The sequence below is a fragment of the Sorghum bicolor genome, chromosome 3 (genome assembly GCF_000003195.3).
Source record: "Sorghum bicolor cultivar BTx623 chromosome 3, Sorghum_bicolor_NCBIv3, whole genome shotgun sequence".
NCBI lineage: Eukaryota > Viridiplantae > Streptophyta > Magnoliopsida > Poales > Poaceae > Sorghum > Sorghum bicolor.
Genome location: NC_012872.2, coordinates 5336954 through 5354753, shown reverse-complemented (window position 1 = coordinate 5354753; position 17800 = coordinate 5336954). Strand labels below are relative to the sequence as shown.

Here is a 17800-nt window from a genome sequence, read left to right as displayed (position 1 = left end):
GAAAGTCGCATGACGCTCGCTGCCTGGTCGTTTGTGTTCACCAGGCAGCCAGCTTCGGTCAATCCATTCGCTTGTGTCGTATTTTTTTCTTTTTCTGTCAATCAGCACTCAAACAATTAAATCATCGAACAGAGCCATAGCTTTAGATAAGCGATCAGGTGCAAAACATCCCCCGATTGGGTCGCCGACTCGCCGGTGACTCGAGAGCGGCGGCTCGCACGGCGGGAATTGAACAAATAAACAGGCAAAACCCACGCTAGGAGAGAGATTGGTCGGGGCGATTTTGACGCGAACTAAGCATTTAGATTCCATTGCTCACAATATGTGAATATCGGAAACACAATTTCAAGAACAAGAAACGGAATCAGCAAGAAACAGCGAAAAAACACCTACCACCCTAGGACGAGAGAACCGCATACAGGGCACCAGGGACCAAGAATGTTCCAAGCGTCGTTGCCCAGAATGAAGTAAGAGTCGACACAAGGAGAATGGAACTTGTGACCGCAGGGCAAAACTCGAAGGCGTTGCCCCAGAAAGGTACGGTCGCAGAAGGAGCACCTCCGCCAGAAGTCCGGCATGCCGTCCTCCAGGAACAGGATCTCGCCAATCTTCTCAACCACCACCATCCGGTCGCGCAGCTCCACCCTCTTGGAGAACTGGTACCGGCGGACCACCGCCCCCTCCTGATGCCGGCGATCCAAGAGGCCAAGGAGGCCGGGCGGAAGCCGCCTCCGCACCACGGCGGGGCCCTCCGTGTTCCATACAAAGTTCCATCGAGCGAGGAGACCCGGCGCTTCGGGGTCCCATGGATGCGCGAGCGAGGCCTCAAAGACCAGATGCGCGGCCCCGGAGAGGACTGGCGCCGGCGGGGCTGCGGCCTCTGGCCGTGAAGCGAGAGGGGTCGGCGGAGCTCGGACCGCCGCCCCTGCTCTGCGCTGGAGCAGCGAACTGCTCGCCGCTCCCATGTTCTTGATGAGGTGGGGCAAGGGCGGAGGGGAGGAGGAGGTTCCTGATGTGGCGGTTCCCAAGAAACGGCCTCTGGCCTCTCCCTCTCGTTTCTTGATTCGTTGTGCCTGTCTAGATTCTTTAACGTGCCTTCGTTCTTTCGGCTAGTCTCAACAGCTTATATAGCCAAGAAGAGTCTTGGTGAGGGCTTGGGCGCCGTGAGGGGGAGTTGGCGCCTTGGCGGTCACGGTCGGCTGGCCTGGAGCTCGGCCTCGGCACAGGGACCGGGCCGCGGTCGGCGTGTCGTGTCCACCGCTAGGGTGGGCGAAGCGGCGAGCCGTCGCGGGGCTGGGCTTAGCGAGGTTTTTCCGGTGGTCGCTCTGTTCAGATTTGGGATGAAAAATTTTTTTTATGTCACGTCGGATGTGTCGAAAGGATGTCGGGAGAGGTTTTTAGAAACTAATAAAAAAACAAATTACATAGCTCGTCAGGAAACTGCAAGACAAATCTATTAAACATAATTAATCTATCATTAGCATATGTGGGTTACTGTAGCACTTAAGGCTAATCATAGAATAACTAGGCTTAAAAGATTCGTCTCGCAATTTTCAACCAAACTGTGTAATTAGTTTATTTTTTATGTACATTTAATATTCCATGCATGTGTCTAAAGATTCGATGGGATGGATGAAAAAATTTTAGGTGGAAAACTAAACAGGGCTTAAGGACAAAGAATATTCAAAATAGAAAAGGCGAGACAATATGAGGATTTTTTTTGATAGCAGCAACTTTTAATATATAACATTAAAGCACAATACACTAGCGTAGAAAAAGAAATATCAAATTACAAAGCACATACAAGTAAAAACCACTGTTGATCTGCAGCCGATCTGCTTCTATAGACATCGGTGATGCTTTCAGGGCCGCAGAGCCCACGAGGAATGGCCACGATAGGACTATCAAAGGTCCTTGTTCTTGCACTTCGATGGAACAAGGTTGCTACTATGCTTCACATTTCAATATGAGTTGGTGTTCCATATCTATTTTTTTCAAAGACGAAGCTCTTCAAACAAGTCCTAAGTTATAAAGGGTATATAAGATTAAATTTATTGTTTACTTAAACTCTTAGGCGATTTGATCATTAGTTAATGAGATTTCAAACTCCAAAGTTAGGCAAAGATACGATTTTGAGCTTAAAATTACAAAGTTCAAACAAGCTTAAAATTCCAAAGTTCAAACAAGTAGTAACTTTTGTGAACTTTGGCTTGATGTTTGTTGTCCAAAAGTCCAAAACATATTTGTCGAAGCAAATTCTGAACACACACCAGTAGAGCCTAGATCACTCAAGGCTGGACATAGCCTAGACATGCAGTGAGGTAGGTCAAAAAAAGTAAGGCCAGCCAATGGGTTGCCTATACAGATTCAACACTCATTTTTGTCCAAGGAAAAGTCATGAACACCTTTTGGGAAGACCCATTAGGGAGAAGCATAGCAGGGTTGCCCTAGGATCGATAAGGCCACCTATAATGCCAACAAATATTGTCAAGGAAGGTGTTGGACAACAAGGGTTGAAAGAGCTAAAGGTAGGAGAAGAGGGTCGTAGATCAATTTTTTGATCGATTATGTAGGGTTTTAACATAACAGACAAAGTCAATATACAAAGTTAGCTCAAGAACTTTGTGCACAACGTCAAAACTTCTGATGGTGTGCAAAATTGAGAGACCAAGCTAAAAACTTGTGACCCCTGCTCATACTGGATTGATATGACCGGTGTGCACATTGGACTAGTCCAATATGACTTGTCACAACACACTAAGGGTTAGTTCCTATGAGGCTCTCACTCATATCTCACATGGCCAGCTTGAGCACCGTAGACTAATCAATTATCATCATATTGCATTACTCTTGATAGTATGGCATACCTATGAACTCAAGATTAAATACAAATTGAATTCAAATCACTTGAACTCCCCTCTCCAAATGCCATTTCTTGCCATTTTTAGAGCTTGAGGGTAGCAACCAACTTTTTTCATCCATTTAAGTGTAGCCATCTTGAGCACTTGAATTTGAACCATCTCACACATGAGTTCAAGTCATGTCAATTGATTAGTGCCAAGACTCAATGTGTGTACTCTCTTCTTCACCACAGTCATGGTTCATCAGTGCCCAAGGTGTCGCTTGTCATTCATCTTTGCTTGTTCCTTTGAAGCCCTTTCCTTGCTATCTTCACCCTCTCAAGCCATCCCAAGACACACAATGATCTGAACCGATGGTAAGTATACATCCACATCTATTTTATGAAATCCACCTTCATCTTCCTTGATTTCCTAGCAAGCTCTTCAAATGAGATCATTTGATATGCATAACCTTATGTCTCGCTCGACATTCTCAAAGTACACTTGCTTCAAATGATATGATGATATCCATAGCATATAAGCCATTTCATCAAATCCATTTGCATTGTTGGCTTCTGCTTGAAATAGATTGCTTCCCACAATAGTATATCATTTTGGCTTTTATTACAACATAATATGGAATAACCTCGAGTTTGCCTTCTTCTTGAACAACTTTGAGTCATAAAACAATACATATCTCAAGTGCACGTCATACAAACAAATTTTTATTCAACACTTAGCAAATTTGTTAGACCTTTAATTATGTTATCATTCAATCAAACAAAAGGCTACATGCACTTACAACCTAGACTCTCTAGCTTCCTTGGTTTAACTTCATCTCTGACAGCCGGACAATGGTCTCACTTCTTAGGGGTGTTTAGGACTGCTCTGCTTCACGTTTTTTTTAGCTTCGCTTCACATTTTTTAGCCAAACGATTTCAGCTCCACGCACTTAGTTAGAAAAAGGAGTGTAGTTGTGAGAGCACCTAAAGAGATACTCTACAAACTCCATTTTTTTGTGGAGCTACTCCACGGTGGAGTTTGTGGAGCAGAGTTCGTGGAGCAGTCCCAAATACCCCTTAGTTACAAGAAGAACTGAGCTCAAGCTTCTCGGATACCCAAGCCAACTATTCAGGAGTTTAAACATCACATTTTACATACAATTTACAAAAGTACTCAAGATCCATAGAAGCCAAGACATATCTACCCACTCTCTGCATTCTACTAGATGCCTAGTTCATCCGACACTATAGGATGTATCGTGGGTCCCCTTGGGCCTAACTCATGTAAGATGCTCATATAACTAATGAAAGTTCTTATAAAAAGAAGACTAGTATACTACGACTGGAAATGCCCGGCCACTACCCGGTTGACCATATTTCGATAGTCATGGCTGCTAATAGATATATCAAAATGACCAACTTACTCATCCTTTCAATTGGACACAATTTAGTCTGTCCATTTTATGCTCTCGGCTGAGCACACGATGTAAATTATTATACTAGTATGAAATCTTGAAACTTTGGAAGGGTCTACTCACTTGAGACCTAAGCCACCTAGGTACATGTGAGGAATATTGGGGACTATCACAACTTGCTTTTATATTGTGGATTTTCCTTCCAGAAAATTGTGGTTCATTTGAGAAATCGGTTAGTCTAGTTTTGTTACACTCACTGATAGAACAACAAAATGCTCGTCGAGACAAGCCTGCCTTAGGTTTTCCTTGCATTAGTGGGCCACTAGAACGCCTTTAGTTGCCATGGAGACAAAGAAAGAACAACAAGTTAGAGTTTGGAAGGAGAATAAGGGTAATAGGATTGTATATTGATTTTTCTTACGATTGGATGATGGCCTCAATTAGCAGGGATCCTTCAGGGCACATCCTTCCAAATTAATAGATATAGATATTATAGTAAAAAAAAACCCTCCAACAGCTTCTTTAATTGATTATAAAGATACATCCTTTATTCCGGATTTCTCGCTGGTCAAAGGTAGATAGCAAAAATGGCTCTCTAAAGTGTGCAAAGAAAGCGATTTTTTTTATACAAATGACTCTTCAAATGATGATTTAGATACGGTGAGTGTACTTAGACCGTTACAAATCAAAACTCTTACAAAATCCATGACAAAATATAACCTCTAATTTAGATTACACGGTCAAAACCAATATGGCTGGTTTGCACAGTTGTGGATCTTTCTCAAACCATAACGTACTCATCTAAACTCTAAACTATAAGGTACTATATATATGCATTTTGATCGTCCCAACCAAGAAAACATAATATGGAGTTCATTCTGGAATTCAACAAAGTAAAACTGGCCATGGAAACTGGCCTGGTTTATCTAGCAAACCGGCCCGGCCAACTTTTGACGGTGAATTGAGTATTTTCTAACACCTGACGCGACTTACAAAGTGAACTTATTTGCTTGAGACAGACCCTCGTTACGCCTATAACCCGGCTAGATCATCATCATCATCAGTATCCTACGACTGGGAAGGACCGGCCACCTTCGCGCAGACGGACGACGCGCAGACCAACGCGAGCCACGCCCCTCCTCCGATGCCGAAGCCGGCGTTGTTGGACGCCGGCGCCACCACCTGCTCCACCGCGAACGTCGTCGTGGCCTCCCCGCCTGCGCTCGGCGCGTCGTCGTCCCTGGACAGCCCCCGCGGGACGTGCGGCGGCAGTGACACCGGCAGCTCCTCGTAGCCGTCGTCGGCGCAGTCCGCGCGCAGCGGCGGCGCCGTGCAGGGCAGGCACCACACCGTTCGCCAGCACATTGCTGCTCGCCTTGCAGATTCGTTCGGGCGATCGGAAAACGCTGCAGATACGATGAAAGCCTGTGGCTACGTGAAAGGGACGAGAGAAATTAAAGCGTGCACATGGGACTATATATCGTGTGCGAAGCACAGTTGGAAACGGACTCAAGCCATCTAATTCGACTAATACATACAGATGCAGGATAGTGGGGTCTCTTTTGTCTTGTACTCGGATTCGGTTTAGCAGTCGCGAGATCAATCTGCACATGTGACGTCAAAATGAGAAGAACCTACTAGTTTTGTTTCGAATTACAATTCATCCTGTATTGAAATTATCTAACTTCAACAAAATTTATAGAAAGATATACCACCGTGTACACATCAAAGAAGTTTTATTAAATTCTCCATTAAATATATCACATTAAGTTTTCTATATATATATATATATATATATATATATATATATATATATATATATATACACGGTAGCGCTATTCTACACCCTAGGTGTAGAATATTATTCTACACCGCAAGTCAAAACTGAGTAGAAAAAATACTGAGCAGTACTGGAGAGTGTTCAGTATCAACTTGCCCAACACTCAGGACCACAAAATACTGAACAATACTGAAACACGAATACTGAGTGATACTGAATTTTGCTCAGTATAACAGTTTGGTGTAGAATAGTATTCTACACCTAGGGTGTGTATATATATATATATATATATATATATATATTAGTCACTCGTTTGGCTGATAAGCCATGATAGAAAATATTGTTGGTTGATTTATTGTGAGAGAAAATACTGCCGAATGGCTGGCAGATTCGGCTGATAAGCCCAAACGAAGTACACCTTTGACACAGATCCATGGTGGTTTGCATATAGTGGCAAACATAAAGGCAAATAGTTCTTCACTCAACAGGGCGATATTATGATGCATAAATACGTAGCATCATACAAAGGGACATACAAGTATATCCTCGACTGAACTGAATCAAACAACCAAAATAATTTGATAGGGAGAGTAGCAGTGGCCTGAAACCCTGTTGATGTTATTCAGTCTTGCGTTGAGGTTTGTCGTAAGCAGCTATAATATTCTGAGGTTCGCACTCTGGGCTGAAAGACCGCACAAGCAGGGCTGATGTTAAGCTCATTGAGATCGCTCCGCATGACGCCCACCTGAGGCTCCTGGGGACTGTAATTTTCGGACCTGTACCATATACGCATGGGTCAGACACAGGCAGCACAAAGGTTTCACGTCTGATTCACTCGGAAGACACTAAGGAAGTGAGGAGGCAACAAACAAGCTTTATCGACTGCTACGATGCACTGAATGGCAGAACAAAAATACTTAAAAGCAGGTGATTAGATGGATCGGGGTCATGACCGTAATGAAGGCGGCAGAGAACCCAGAAAGCAAGGGCGCCACCAGTGGAGAAGATGCCAGCAGTCTGACTCATCAAGCGCGAGCAAGGTTTTGACTCAGGCCGCATCACCTCCCCTTCTGACCATCCCAATGCCTCCCGGAGTGCCATCCCTATCCTGAGCTTCTTTGGTGCACAGATTCGGCTTCTCTGCTGAATCTGACAATTTTTCCGATTCTGGAGCACCTTTCTACACTTTCTTCCCTGGGAAAATTACTGAAAAAAACAGAATTTGTCTTTAACAACAGAAGTCTGAAAGGATCACGAAACGATCACAATACACTAATTCATGTATTCTGTCATTTACTGAACATATTTTGGTATACACCTAGAGAAAATTCTAAAAGCAATCAATTGATTTGCAAAAACAAATTCACAAAATAACATCAAAATACATTGCATTCCAAGGGAAAGAAAAGAGAGGAATTGAGGGAACCTTGGTTTTCAAAGACAGTGAAAACTCTATCCATCATTTGTTCTACAGGTTTTATTAAGGAGAATGGATCACATCGGCAAGTCTAAAATGATAGCTTTCAATCTCATGTGGTGATGCTTGATTAAGAAAATATAAGTGGCAATTGACAAGCACTGATTGTACCAGTTCTCCAAGCAGAAAACAAATATGTGGGCAATATGCTACCTCCTAATTTCAATAGATATCAGTGAGTAACATCGAGTTGCGTTCAAAAAGTAATATCTGAGACATTATGCAGCAACACAGGCTAACGTCCAAATCACATGAAACAAAAGCAGTATGTAAATTCCATGCTGATCTAAATGCTGAATATATTGCAATTAAAGCCACAAATTACCAGACTGGACTAGCAATTTTGAGCATCCCAATCTGGATGGTTACAAAACTAGCAATTTGAGTGCTGATCAAGGGAATTCCCATTTTCTTTGCACCTTTCAGTTCGAACTGTTTCAAACTCTTTGAATGTGAATGTTGCATGTTAGCCCTCTATGCTGCCAGTTTGGCTTCTATTCTATACACGGGTTCTTGCTGCCTCGGCATTTTGTCAGTGGGCAAAAGCAGCGCCAATGTTCAGTGGTACTCATTCAGGCATTGTTTCAAACACCTTATGGACAATATTGGTGCAGCAGTTTTAGCAGCAAAATGGATTACTAGACCAAACAGCGAACTGTGATTGCAAAGAACAATCTATGCACGGGCAAACGGCCTTAGACGGAGCAACAGGTGAACAGAAGCTCTACCTGTTGAATGATCCGGTAACTGGCCGCGCCTCCGCCGCACTTCGCTTCACCTCCGTGGCTCCGTGATCGTCGCTTGAAAGACCACCGGACAGGCTGGAGACGCCGACCCGATGACTCTCTCGCCGCCCGCGTGCAGTGCAGGTTGTTGCCTTGTTGGTGGCTCCACCGACCACACGGCACACGCAGCCTGATGCCTGAGTAGCCCAGTTTTAGCTTGTGCCTGTGGTGTGGGTTGGCAGAAGCTGAATGGAAGATCGGCCACCGAGTCACCGATGGCGACGCCAGAAATGTCCAGTTAATACCAAGTGGTTTACAGTCAGTATATATTATACTCCATCCATCCCTAAATAAATCTAACTTCTGAAATTATCCTAAGACAAACTTTTTAAATTTAACCAAATTTTATAGAAAACAATTAATATTTGTAACATAGAACTAGTATAGTTAGAAACTTTCAGGTCCTATTATTATTATTTAAAATTAGTCAAACTTAAAATATATACATGAATAATGTCTCAAAGTTTTCTCTCAAAAAAAAGAATAATGTCTCAAAGTTACATATTTCAAATACTCTTTATTTGCTTGAACTTATCAACACTACTTTTCATACATAAAACAGTATTTTTCTCTTATAATAAATTAATCAGTTTTTTTTCCGGCCAGCTAAACAGCGCCGGGTAGGCTAGAATTATAAACCGAACGACACAGCAATAGCTACTTTTCAAGTACTCCTATCCAAACTATAATCTCTAGGTATATCGAAAACCCTTTAGTAAGTATGACAATTATTTTGTAGCAATTAATTAACAATAATAATGTAAAGAGGCTTTGATGTCAAAGTATTAAAGAAAACTGCCTTCAAATCTTTTTTTTAAAAAAAAAAACTGCCTGTAAATCTTAAGACATCTACACGCCACTTCCAAGTTTCGACAGTGAATTATGGCCATGTCTACTGTATACGTATATATGAAAAGTGTCTTCTGGTAATACTAACACGTGACCATCGGGTCAATTGGCACCCTGGCCTGACACTCAAAACCAACACCAGAAGTAGCAATCACGTCCCAGAAACAAAGACGAGCTCATTCTTACGTCCAAAAAAAAGGAATAGCAAAAACATGTAGAGGCAGATAACACAAGCATATCGTGCGACGTACTTAGCTACCAAACGGTACAGCATGAGAATCTAGAACACAAGCCTAAGGTTGATTGTTACAACCAAATAACAAGTCCCAGTTGTTTAGGGGCAAAAAACAATCGAAATCTGACCAACCTGAATGCCCTTGAACCATAACACCCCTCAAAACTAGGGTAACAAGCACCCCCGCTACATTGAGAAACAGCGTGTCTAATCACATCCTATCCTCTCTTCTGCGCGGGGCACATGTTATGATCTCATCGACCCTGAGGATCATCTCTGCAGCCTCTGTCGCAGACAGAAGGATGGCCTGCTTCACCTTGAACGACTCTTGAATCCCCAGCTTTTGCATATCCCCAACCTGCAGACCACACAATTTGACTAGTATCAGATTCTGTAATAGATAATTTGTTATGAATGGTTTTATTAAAAAAAAGAGGTTATGAATGGAAAACTCTTGACTTTGTGAACTTACAGAGCCTGTGATGACATCAATTCCAGCAGTGCAGTTCTCTTTGTGGTGCTCAGCTCGGAGCTGAGAGATCAACTCAGCGCTATCCAAACCAGCATTATCAGCTATGATTGTTGGGATGGCTTGCAGAGCACGCGAGAAAGCATCAATAGCATGAGATTTCTTCCCAGGGGTCTTCCTTGCAAGTTCATCTACTTCTTTGGCCATCACCATCTCAGGCCATCCGCCTCCAAACAAGACACGAGTATCATTTACTGTCTGGGACAGCACACACAAGGCATCATGCAATGACCTCTCAGCCTCATCAAGTACATGCTCGCTGCAGGGATGAAAAAGCAAAAAGACTCAATTTATGGAAAGTCAAAATGCATAAATGGAACAAAGTTAGTTAAAAACAAGAAATACCTAGCCCCTCTTAGAACAATGGTGCAAGCCTGCCCCATCGCAACCCCAGAGAAATGAATTAGCCTGTCCTCACCAATCATAATCTCTTCAATAACCTTGCAGTGACCAAGCTTAACAGACTCTGGGTTATCAAAAGTTGATGCAATCTCACCACCAGTAACAAGAGCTAGCCGTTCAATTCCCTCAAAGTCAGCATGCTCAATTGCAAGTATGCCAGCGTCAGCAAAGAGTTCCTCAGGGAAGTTATAGATTAACTGCCTGTTGACGAAACAGTTGATTCCGTGACCTATGATCTTTTGGACTTTCTCTCTCATTTTCTGCTTCTCAGCAGCTTCAATATCTGCAACCTTTGACATCGAATCCACCCGAACCCGTGCTCCATATATCTTAAACTTTATCTGTGTCCATAGCAGTGTTTGCAACCAAAATTTTGGCATTCTCAATGCGCTTTGGCTGCCCAATGCCAATTTTCTTGTCAAGAATGAACCTATATATAGAAACAAGCAAATAAAAAAGATATTAGGATCATTTTCTGTTGGGAACCATTACATAGATGCCTGCAAGAAGTACTTTGAAACTACTACCTGATTAGAAACTATTAGATCAATGATGAGATTATCACAAGTCATCAAACACTTTTCCAAAATATAATTAATGAAAGAACATGCCCATGATAGGAAAAATGGCATTAAGGACTAGTTAAGTAGCAAAAAATGTCAAATCGATATTCCTACTTTATTTGGCTGGTAAATGAGCAATTGCCTTTTAGAAAATGTAGTGCTAATTCTAATTGGTCACATTATTGATAAAAACAGAAATTAATTGAATTGGGCTCTTAGGTTGGACTGAGTCAGAAAGAAAGGAGAATTTGGTGCTAGGTGAGAGAATTTGCATGCAGCCCAGTGCTGTGTGGTCAAAAGAATCAATTGACAATTTTTTCATAAATACATACCCTTCGTCCAAAAAGGAATCCTTAAGAGATCCTCCAGGTTTCTTCAGAATTTGAATAGATTCCAAGTTGGTGCTACCCTGCCACCATTCAGATAGAAACCAGTCAATACTATAACATCATCGAATAACAACATGATTGAGTAGATATGAAGTATGAACCATACTTTTTCAAGAGTTAAAACTCTACAGGTAAAGATATCAGAGTTTAACGTAAATGATAACAAATTTTCATTAAACTATTTGTATACCTTAAGCCTCAAGACAGCATCAACCGCAAGTTCAGCAAAGTACTCCTTGTCTTGGGAAAGAATTTTTGAACTAAGAGTAGTCATAGCAATATTCATGAGATCAGTTCTGAACTTATCTGCAGAAGAAGGAAAAGGATATTGTCATGAGATTGATGAGCATCATGGCATATTCCTGTGAGAATCCATGAGATGCAAAAGGAAGTGAATTTGAATTTATATGAGATTGAATATTACTCCAACATAACAAAATCTCAATGACGTCAAATCTTTATACAAAATATATATATTGTTAAGGAAAATAATGGCTCAAATAAGCCAGTGCCTTATGAATACTGAAAAAATATGCTTTCTAACCATGAGATTGGGAAAATAATTCACCTGTATTTTCTTTGTTGTCCATGGTCTTTTGTAGCAAAGTATCTCTGGCACACTCGAGAGCCATTCTGTAACCTAAAATTTACAAGATGAATTAACCATTGGAGACGTTGAATCTCATCATAAACAACAACGGTTGCAGTTTTGCAGCAGTGCTCTAGAATGCATACTAATAGTGCTCCAGAATACATACTGGTTAGCTCGGTATAAAACAGGCACCCCAAGACAGAATAGAATCAGAATATCAGTGCACTGCCTATGCATTATTATTACTAAAAAAATGATAGATTATTCTGAAAACATGAATTGTAAAAAAAAAAGGAAGCCGCATCTCAAATTTTGAATGGCTTAACAGCAGAATCCATCCTTAGAGCTTGTATTGTATGCCTGATCTATTTGATTTTGTTACTATGGGATTGATGCAAGCAAGACCAAGTAACATGACCTGCTACAATAATTAGAACACATTCAGCAAGTAATACCTGCAATAATAGTCATTGGATGAATTTTCATGTTAACTAACTTCTCAGCCTCCTTCAAAAGTTCTCCAGCTAGAACAACGACAGAAGTTGTCCCATCACCAACTTCATCATCTTGAACTTTCGAGATGTCTAACAATCATTAAGGAGTAACTGGCCTTTCTTTCATTAGGAAAAAAATTAATTGTACAAAAGAGGGGCCAATGAGGTCACAAGTAGAATATGAAGTTTAAGATCAATACCATGAAAGATCAAGAGAAATCATAAAACCTCAACCCCAACTAGGATGCAAGTTCTACTTGTTTGGGTCATTGGGTGGACCCAAAACTTGCTAAAATGGCATGCCATATAATTAATTTATAGGTGGGGGGTTCCTATTACCACCTTAGCAAGACTATCGTCAAGCAGTAATCAAATTGGCAAAGGATACCAACAAGGACCTTTGCAGCAGGATTGTCAATGTGAAGTGACTTCAGAATGGTAGCCCCATCATTTGTAACAGTAACATTACGCCCTCTGCCAGTTGATTGCAGGATCTTGTCCTACATAAGCAAAAAAAAATGACACTTGCAAATTTTCAACAAGAAAAACTATAGAGTGAAAAACTGCTATCATTCATGTAAAGTGCAGGGTTCCTCTGTAAGAAATAAACAATATGTTTCAAAAGCATACCATTCCTTTTGGTCCCAATGTGGTCTTAATCAAATCTGCGATTGCCATGGCCCCAATAAACGATGCCTGCAAGGACATGGTGTTAGCAAATACAGCCTCTCCGTTCAGATGAATCAGAAGGTCCACAGATCAAAGTGTCATTCGCTGTGGACGCTCCCCCACACACCTTCTATTCATTTTACGAGCTAAAGTGTAAACTACATCAGTGTATTCCTTTGCCGCTCACTTAAATTTCTTTTCAGTAAAAAAAAGAAGAGAGAGAGAGAGAGATCTTCCAATAATTCAAAAAAAAAACTAGTCAAAAGTTCCCAAATGAGTGGCAGGCAAGCACGGAACTACACCCATTTACAGAACACCAGCTGAAACTAACCGCACAAGAGTACTGAAGCACTTGCGCCAGCAAAGCTACCGAAGAGAACAGCAACCAAAATACCCTAGGAAGACTAGGCGCCAGCGCCACTAAGGTTTCTTGTGTTTGATAATTCCCACAGATCACGCCATCACACAAGCTGGGGAAGCGCCGCAGAACGAAACAACTATAAACCTAACCTAACAAAGAAACCGCACGGATCAGAGAGACGGCACTCTTACCATCCTGGCGCGCTCGCCCTTCTCCTGGACGGCGTCATCCTTGAGCACCCTCTCCATCTACACGCAGGGGATTGGAGCTCACTTGGAAGGACCGGTGGTGCTGTGTAGATGTGGTCCGGAGAGAAAAGCAGGCGATCCCCGAGCGGCGGGCGGCGGCGGCGGCGTTGGGGTTAAGCCGACCGGGGTGTGGATGGAGATGCCGCTGCTTCTGCAATCAAATACCTAGAGCATTCCGTGGGCTGGGCCAGTGGTAGCGGTTTCATGGGCTGAATTGATAGTTTCTTTTTTTCTTTTTCTTTTTCTTTTTTTTTTTTGAGAAAGCTGAATTGCTATATGTTAGCTGAATTGATACTTTGGAGCCGTGCACGCGGAAAGGTAATAAAAGGTCCATTTTACGTCTGATGAGTCGATGAACGATGTACTCCCTCAGTCCCAGAATCATCAACATTTTAGGTTTCGACATAAAAATTAAGGAGGAGTGAAAAAAAATATGTTACATAGAAAATAATAAAGAGAGAAATAGAGATGTACGGAGGAAAAAAATATGTGCATTAGTAAGTGATGAGATGAGAATGTCAAAAAATGTGACATAAAATTTGAAGCTTATAAAGTCTAAGTATTATGTGACAGAGAGACGAGAGAGTATTTGGCCTTTATTATGATATAAAAGTACTCTCTCCATGTAAAATGGTGCATTCTATAGCTTTTAAGATGGATTAGAAAAACATAAAAGGTACATGTGTCCTCACTTTAGTTCATACACAAACACTATTATCAATATATTTAATAATAGTTGGTTGAAAATGGCAAGTACTTAATACAAATATGCCTTTTCTCTCCTAAAATATTATATATTTGGGTGTATAATTTTTTATATGCGCTATATTTTTTGAAATCAACTGGCAGACTTTATTCATTCAAAATTGTTACATCGTTTGTCAAGAATTCCAAAATAAAGCTAGGGGGTTCATTGACCAGGTACAAGTTTGCTTTAGCTACATAGCTCTCTTCGCTAAATTCCTGATTTACCTCCCTACTGCAATGCTCAATAGTTATATCTTGAAACCCACTCCATATAATATTACATTCGTCATATAGTGGAGCTACCGAAGTCGCTTAAAAAACCTCCATTCTCCATCGTTTGTACCACCTCCATACAATTTGATTGCATGATCAAACGATTACACCCAATATATTGTGCCAGCATCAAACCTTTCTTTAAAGCATATGCCTCTGCCATAGGTGCATTTATCAGATGAGGCACAAAGTTGTGAGCTGCTGCTAATGCCCCTCCTGAGAAGTCTCTAATGATAGCACCCACGCTGCTACAACCATTTCCTTCATTGAATGCAGCATCAAAATTGACCATAACCTTTCCTTCCAGAGGTTTTTTCCATCCTTGTTTTAGTTTTCAGCCTTTTTTACTTGTGGCTTTATAATTCTTGGTTAATGCCACAATTGCCATGGCTGACCTTGAAGGCCTTTGGACAGTCTCTCCATGGGTAATTTGCCATCTTTCTCACCAAATGTACCAACCAGCAGTAAGGGTTAATTCCGCAAAACCCACCTAAAGCCCCTGTATCTACTCATTTCTTCTGATAATTTCGTCCAGGATCACCGAGCCTGATCGGTCTGTCTCCAAAAGGCTCTGAATCTTCTCCCACAAGCCCAGCGAACACCATACTTGTTTGGCTCGGTTACACGTTGTTGGTATAAATTAACCACACCCTAATAATGATTATAATCAGATTATCCGCAAGCACACAAATATATACTGATCAGCACTTCACCAAGATCAACCTGGTTTTAATATCGAACCCAAAGGAACAGTAGGTGATTTATGACTTAGCCTATAATTTCTTAATCTAAGGGGGCACAAACAATCTAGAAACTATTGATGATGAGGAAATACTAATGTACTCTGGTTTCAATAATCGGTAAACTTTGTATAGTATCGTCTTATCGGGCAAGTAACCCGAATAGGAGAAGAATCAGAGTAATCCCCTATCATGCACCTATAAGCCTAACAATCCTATCAACGGGAAGTGGACTACAGAGGAATCAACGCAGCTATAAAGTCACCTACGCGAACTACCACTGTCCGGCTGATCAGGGGACATTCACAAGCAACCATAGCCGAGACACCACGTCTACACTACGAATCACTGCTCCGACCTAGGAGCTACCCAAATCTTAGTACTCAATATAATATGAGTTGCAAACCAAAGAACGAATACAAACAACTTGCTTACTTAAATCAGAAGGGTAAATACAAAAGTACCTCAGAACACGGTTCCAGGCGAGGGAGCCAAATCCCAAAGAATACAGCTCCTGAGGAAGCTTCGACAGGCCGGGACTCCTCCAAATCTCTACTCCTCTACTCTATCTCTCTCTAATCTCTATCTTGATTGCTAGCCTAGATCTAGTGGATTTCTATCTACTGCTCTGACTCTTCATCTCTTGATCTGGCCTCCTCTAGGGGGGTCTTGCTTTCTATTTATAGCCTGGTGGGGTGAACGCGCGCCGTTGGATCAAACCGACTTAACAAGCGGTCGAGATGGCTCCTCAGAGGCGGTGGGGGAAGCTTCCAGAAGGGGGGAGCAAACCCTAACCCTAGGGGGCCGGCCGGCGCTAGGGTGGGGCCGGTGGCCCCACCTGGTGGCGACTGGCTCCTCCCTCGCGTCGAGTGTCTTCTAGAGTGTTCCTGAATCCTCCGGTGTCATCCTTTTGTCGTGGCTAAGTTTCGTGGCCGATTAGCACTTAAATACCTCTTTTTAGCACTTTCTGGAATAATCCCTGGAGAACACAGAATATACAAAACTCGTGGAAATTGTCAGTGATAACCCTATTCTAGCGGATATTCATTTCTGGTGGAGAAATAAATGCTAATAAATTTTATAAGTTAACAAGTGTCAACACACGTGAATATCATGTGCTTGATGTCTTCTACTTCATTGTGGGCTTGTGGCAAACTCGACATCCTCCTTCTCCAACATGCCTATTAGCAAGAATAGCTCTGCATGGCAATAGCCCCTTGAGTGCCTGCCATACAAATATCTTTATCTTCCCTGGTAAGTTCAGCTTCCACAGATTCTCCAAAGATTTGTTCTTGATGCAGTATCGACTTGCTCCTGATTACATCTTGGCCCAAATTTGCTTTTCTATTGGCAATGATAGGCCGATCAAACTAAGAACAAACTGTTTCTATTATAGTGCCAAGCTACTACATCCTCCCTACCAGGTGTGATCGGTATTCGCAGTATCCGATAAATGTCTGTTGGCTAAAAGATAGCTTTTAGCAAGTCCACACCCCATGTTAAATTTACAGGATTGATCAGTTCATCAACCAGAGACACAATAATGTTTCCTCTGGTTGTTTGGATTTTTGAATTGTGACTTGTCGGTATCCAATGATCTTCCCAAATTTTTATCTGCTTACCATAACCAACCCTCCAAATATATCCTTGTTTAAATCAATCCCTTCCAGCTAGGATGCTTTGCCAAGTATATGAGCTCCCACTTTTCACTTTTGCCTTCAATAAATTTCCATCGGGATAATACCGAGCTCACAGAACTCTAGCATAAAGGGAGTCTGAGTCACTAAGCAGCCTCCAAACCTGCTTAGCAAGCTAGATTGAAAGATTGTAAATATCTAAACCCTATCTCGCCCATAACTTTGGGTAGACACATCTTCCACCACTCTTGCCAGTGCATCCTCTTATGGTCTTCATCATCCCCCCACCAATACACTTGTGAGTCCTTTACAAATGGTTTTTGGAATACGAAACACCATCATCGCATATACTGGGACGACCTGAGCAATAGACTTTATAAGAGTTCCCTTCCCTCCCAAACTTAGTGTCTTCTCCTTCCATCCACTAATTTGGTTTACCACCCTATCAATCAAATGGCAAAAGCAATCAGTCTGATATGTTCCTACCAATGCTGGGAGCCCCAGATATTTACCAGTTAGAGATTCTATCATAATATTTAGCACTTGGCAGACTTCTGCTTTTACTTCAACTTCTATGTTCCTTGAAAAATAATTACTAGACTTTGCTTCGCTTATCTTTTGCCCTGAATTTGCACAATATATACTCAAAATATCTGCTAGACATTCAACATTTTTCTTATCCGCTTTCATCAATATTAGTGAGTCATCTGCAAAAAAGAAGGTGAGAAATTGTAGGAGCTTGTTTGCACACTTTTACCCCCTCCAAATCTCCC

General features: G+C 41.7%; 1 protein-coding gene across 1 annotated transcript; it reads right to left on the bottom strand.

Moving 5' to 3' along the window:
- On the bottom strand, positions 9309 to 13784 carry LOC8059111 (T-complex protein 1 subunit beta). The gene is given in 11 exon segments (XM_021457382.1): positions 9309 to 9741; positions 9856 to 10171; positions 10258 to 10646; positions 10648 to 10744; positions 11210 to 11286; positions 11457 to 11572; positions 11835 to 11906; positions 12314 to 12442; positions 12741 to 12852; positions 12983 to 13048; positions 13574 to 13784. Coding segments are annotated over 11 exon segments (1578 nt in total). The 5' UTR covers positions 13631 to 13784; the 3' UTR covers positions 9309 to 9594.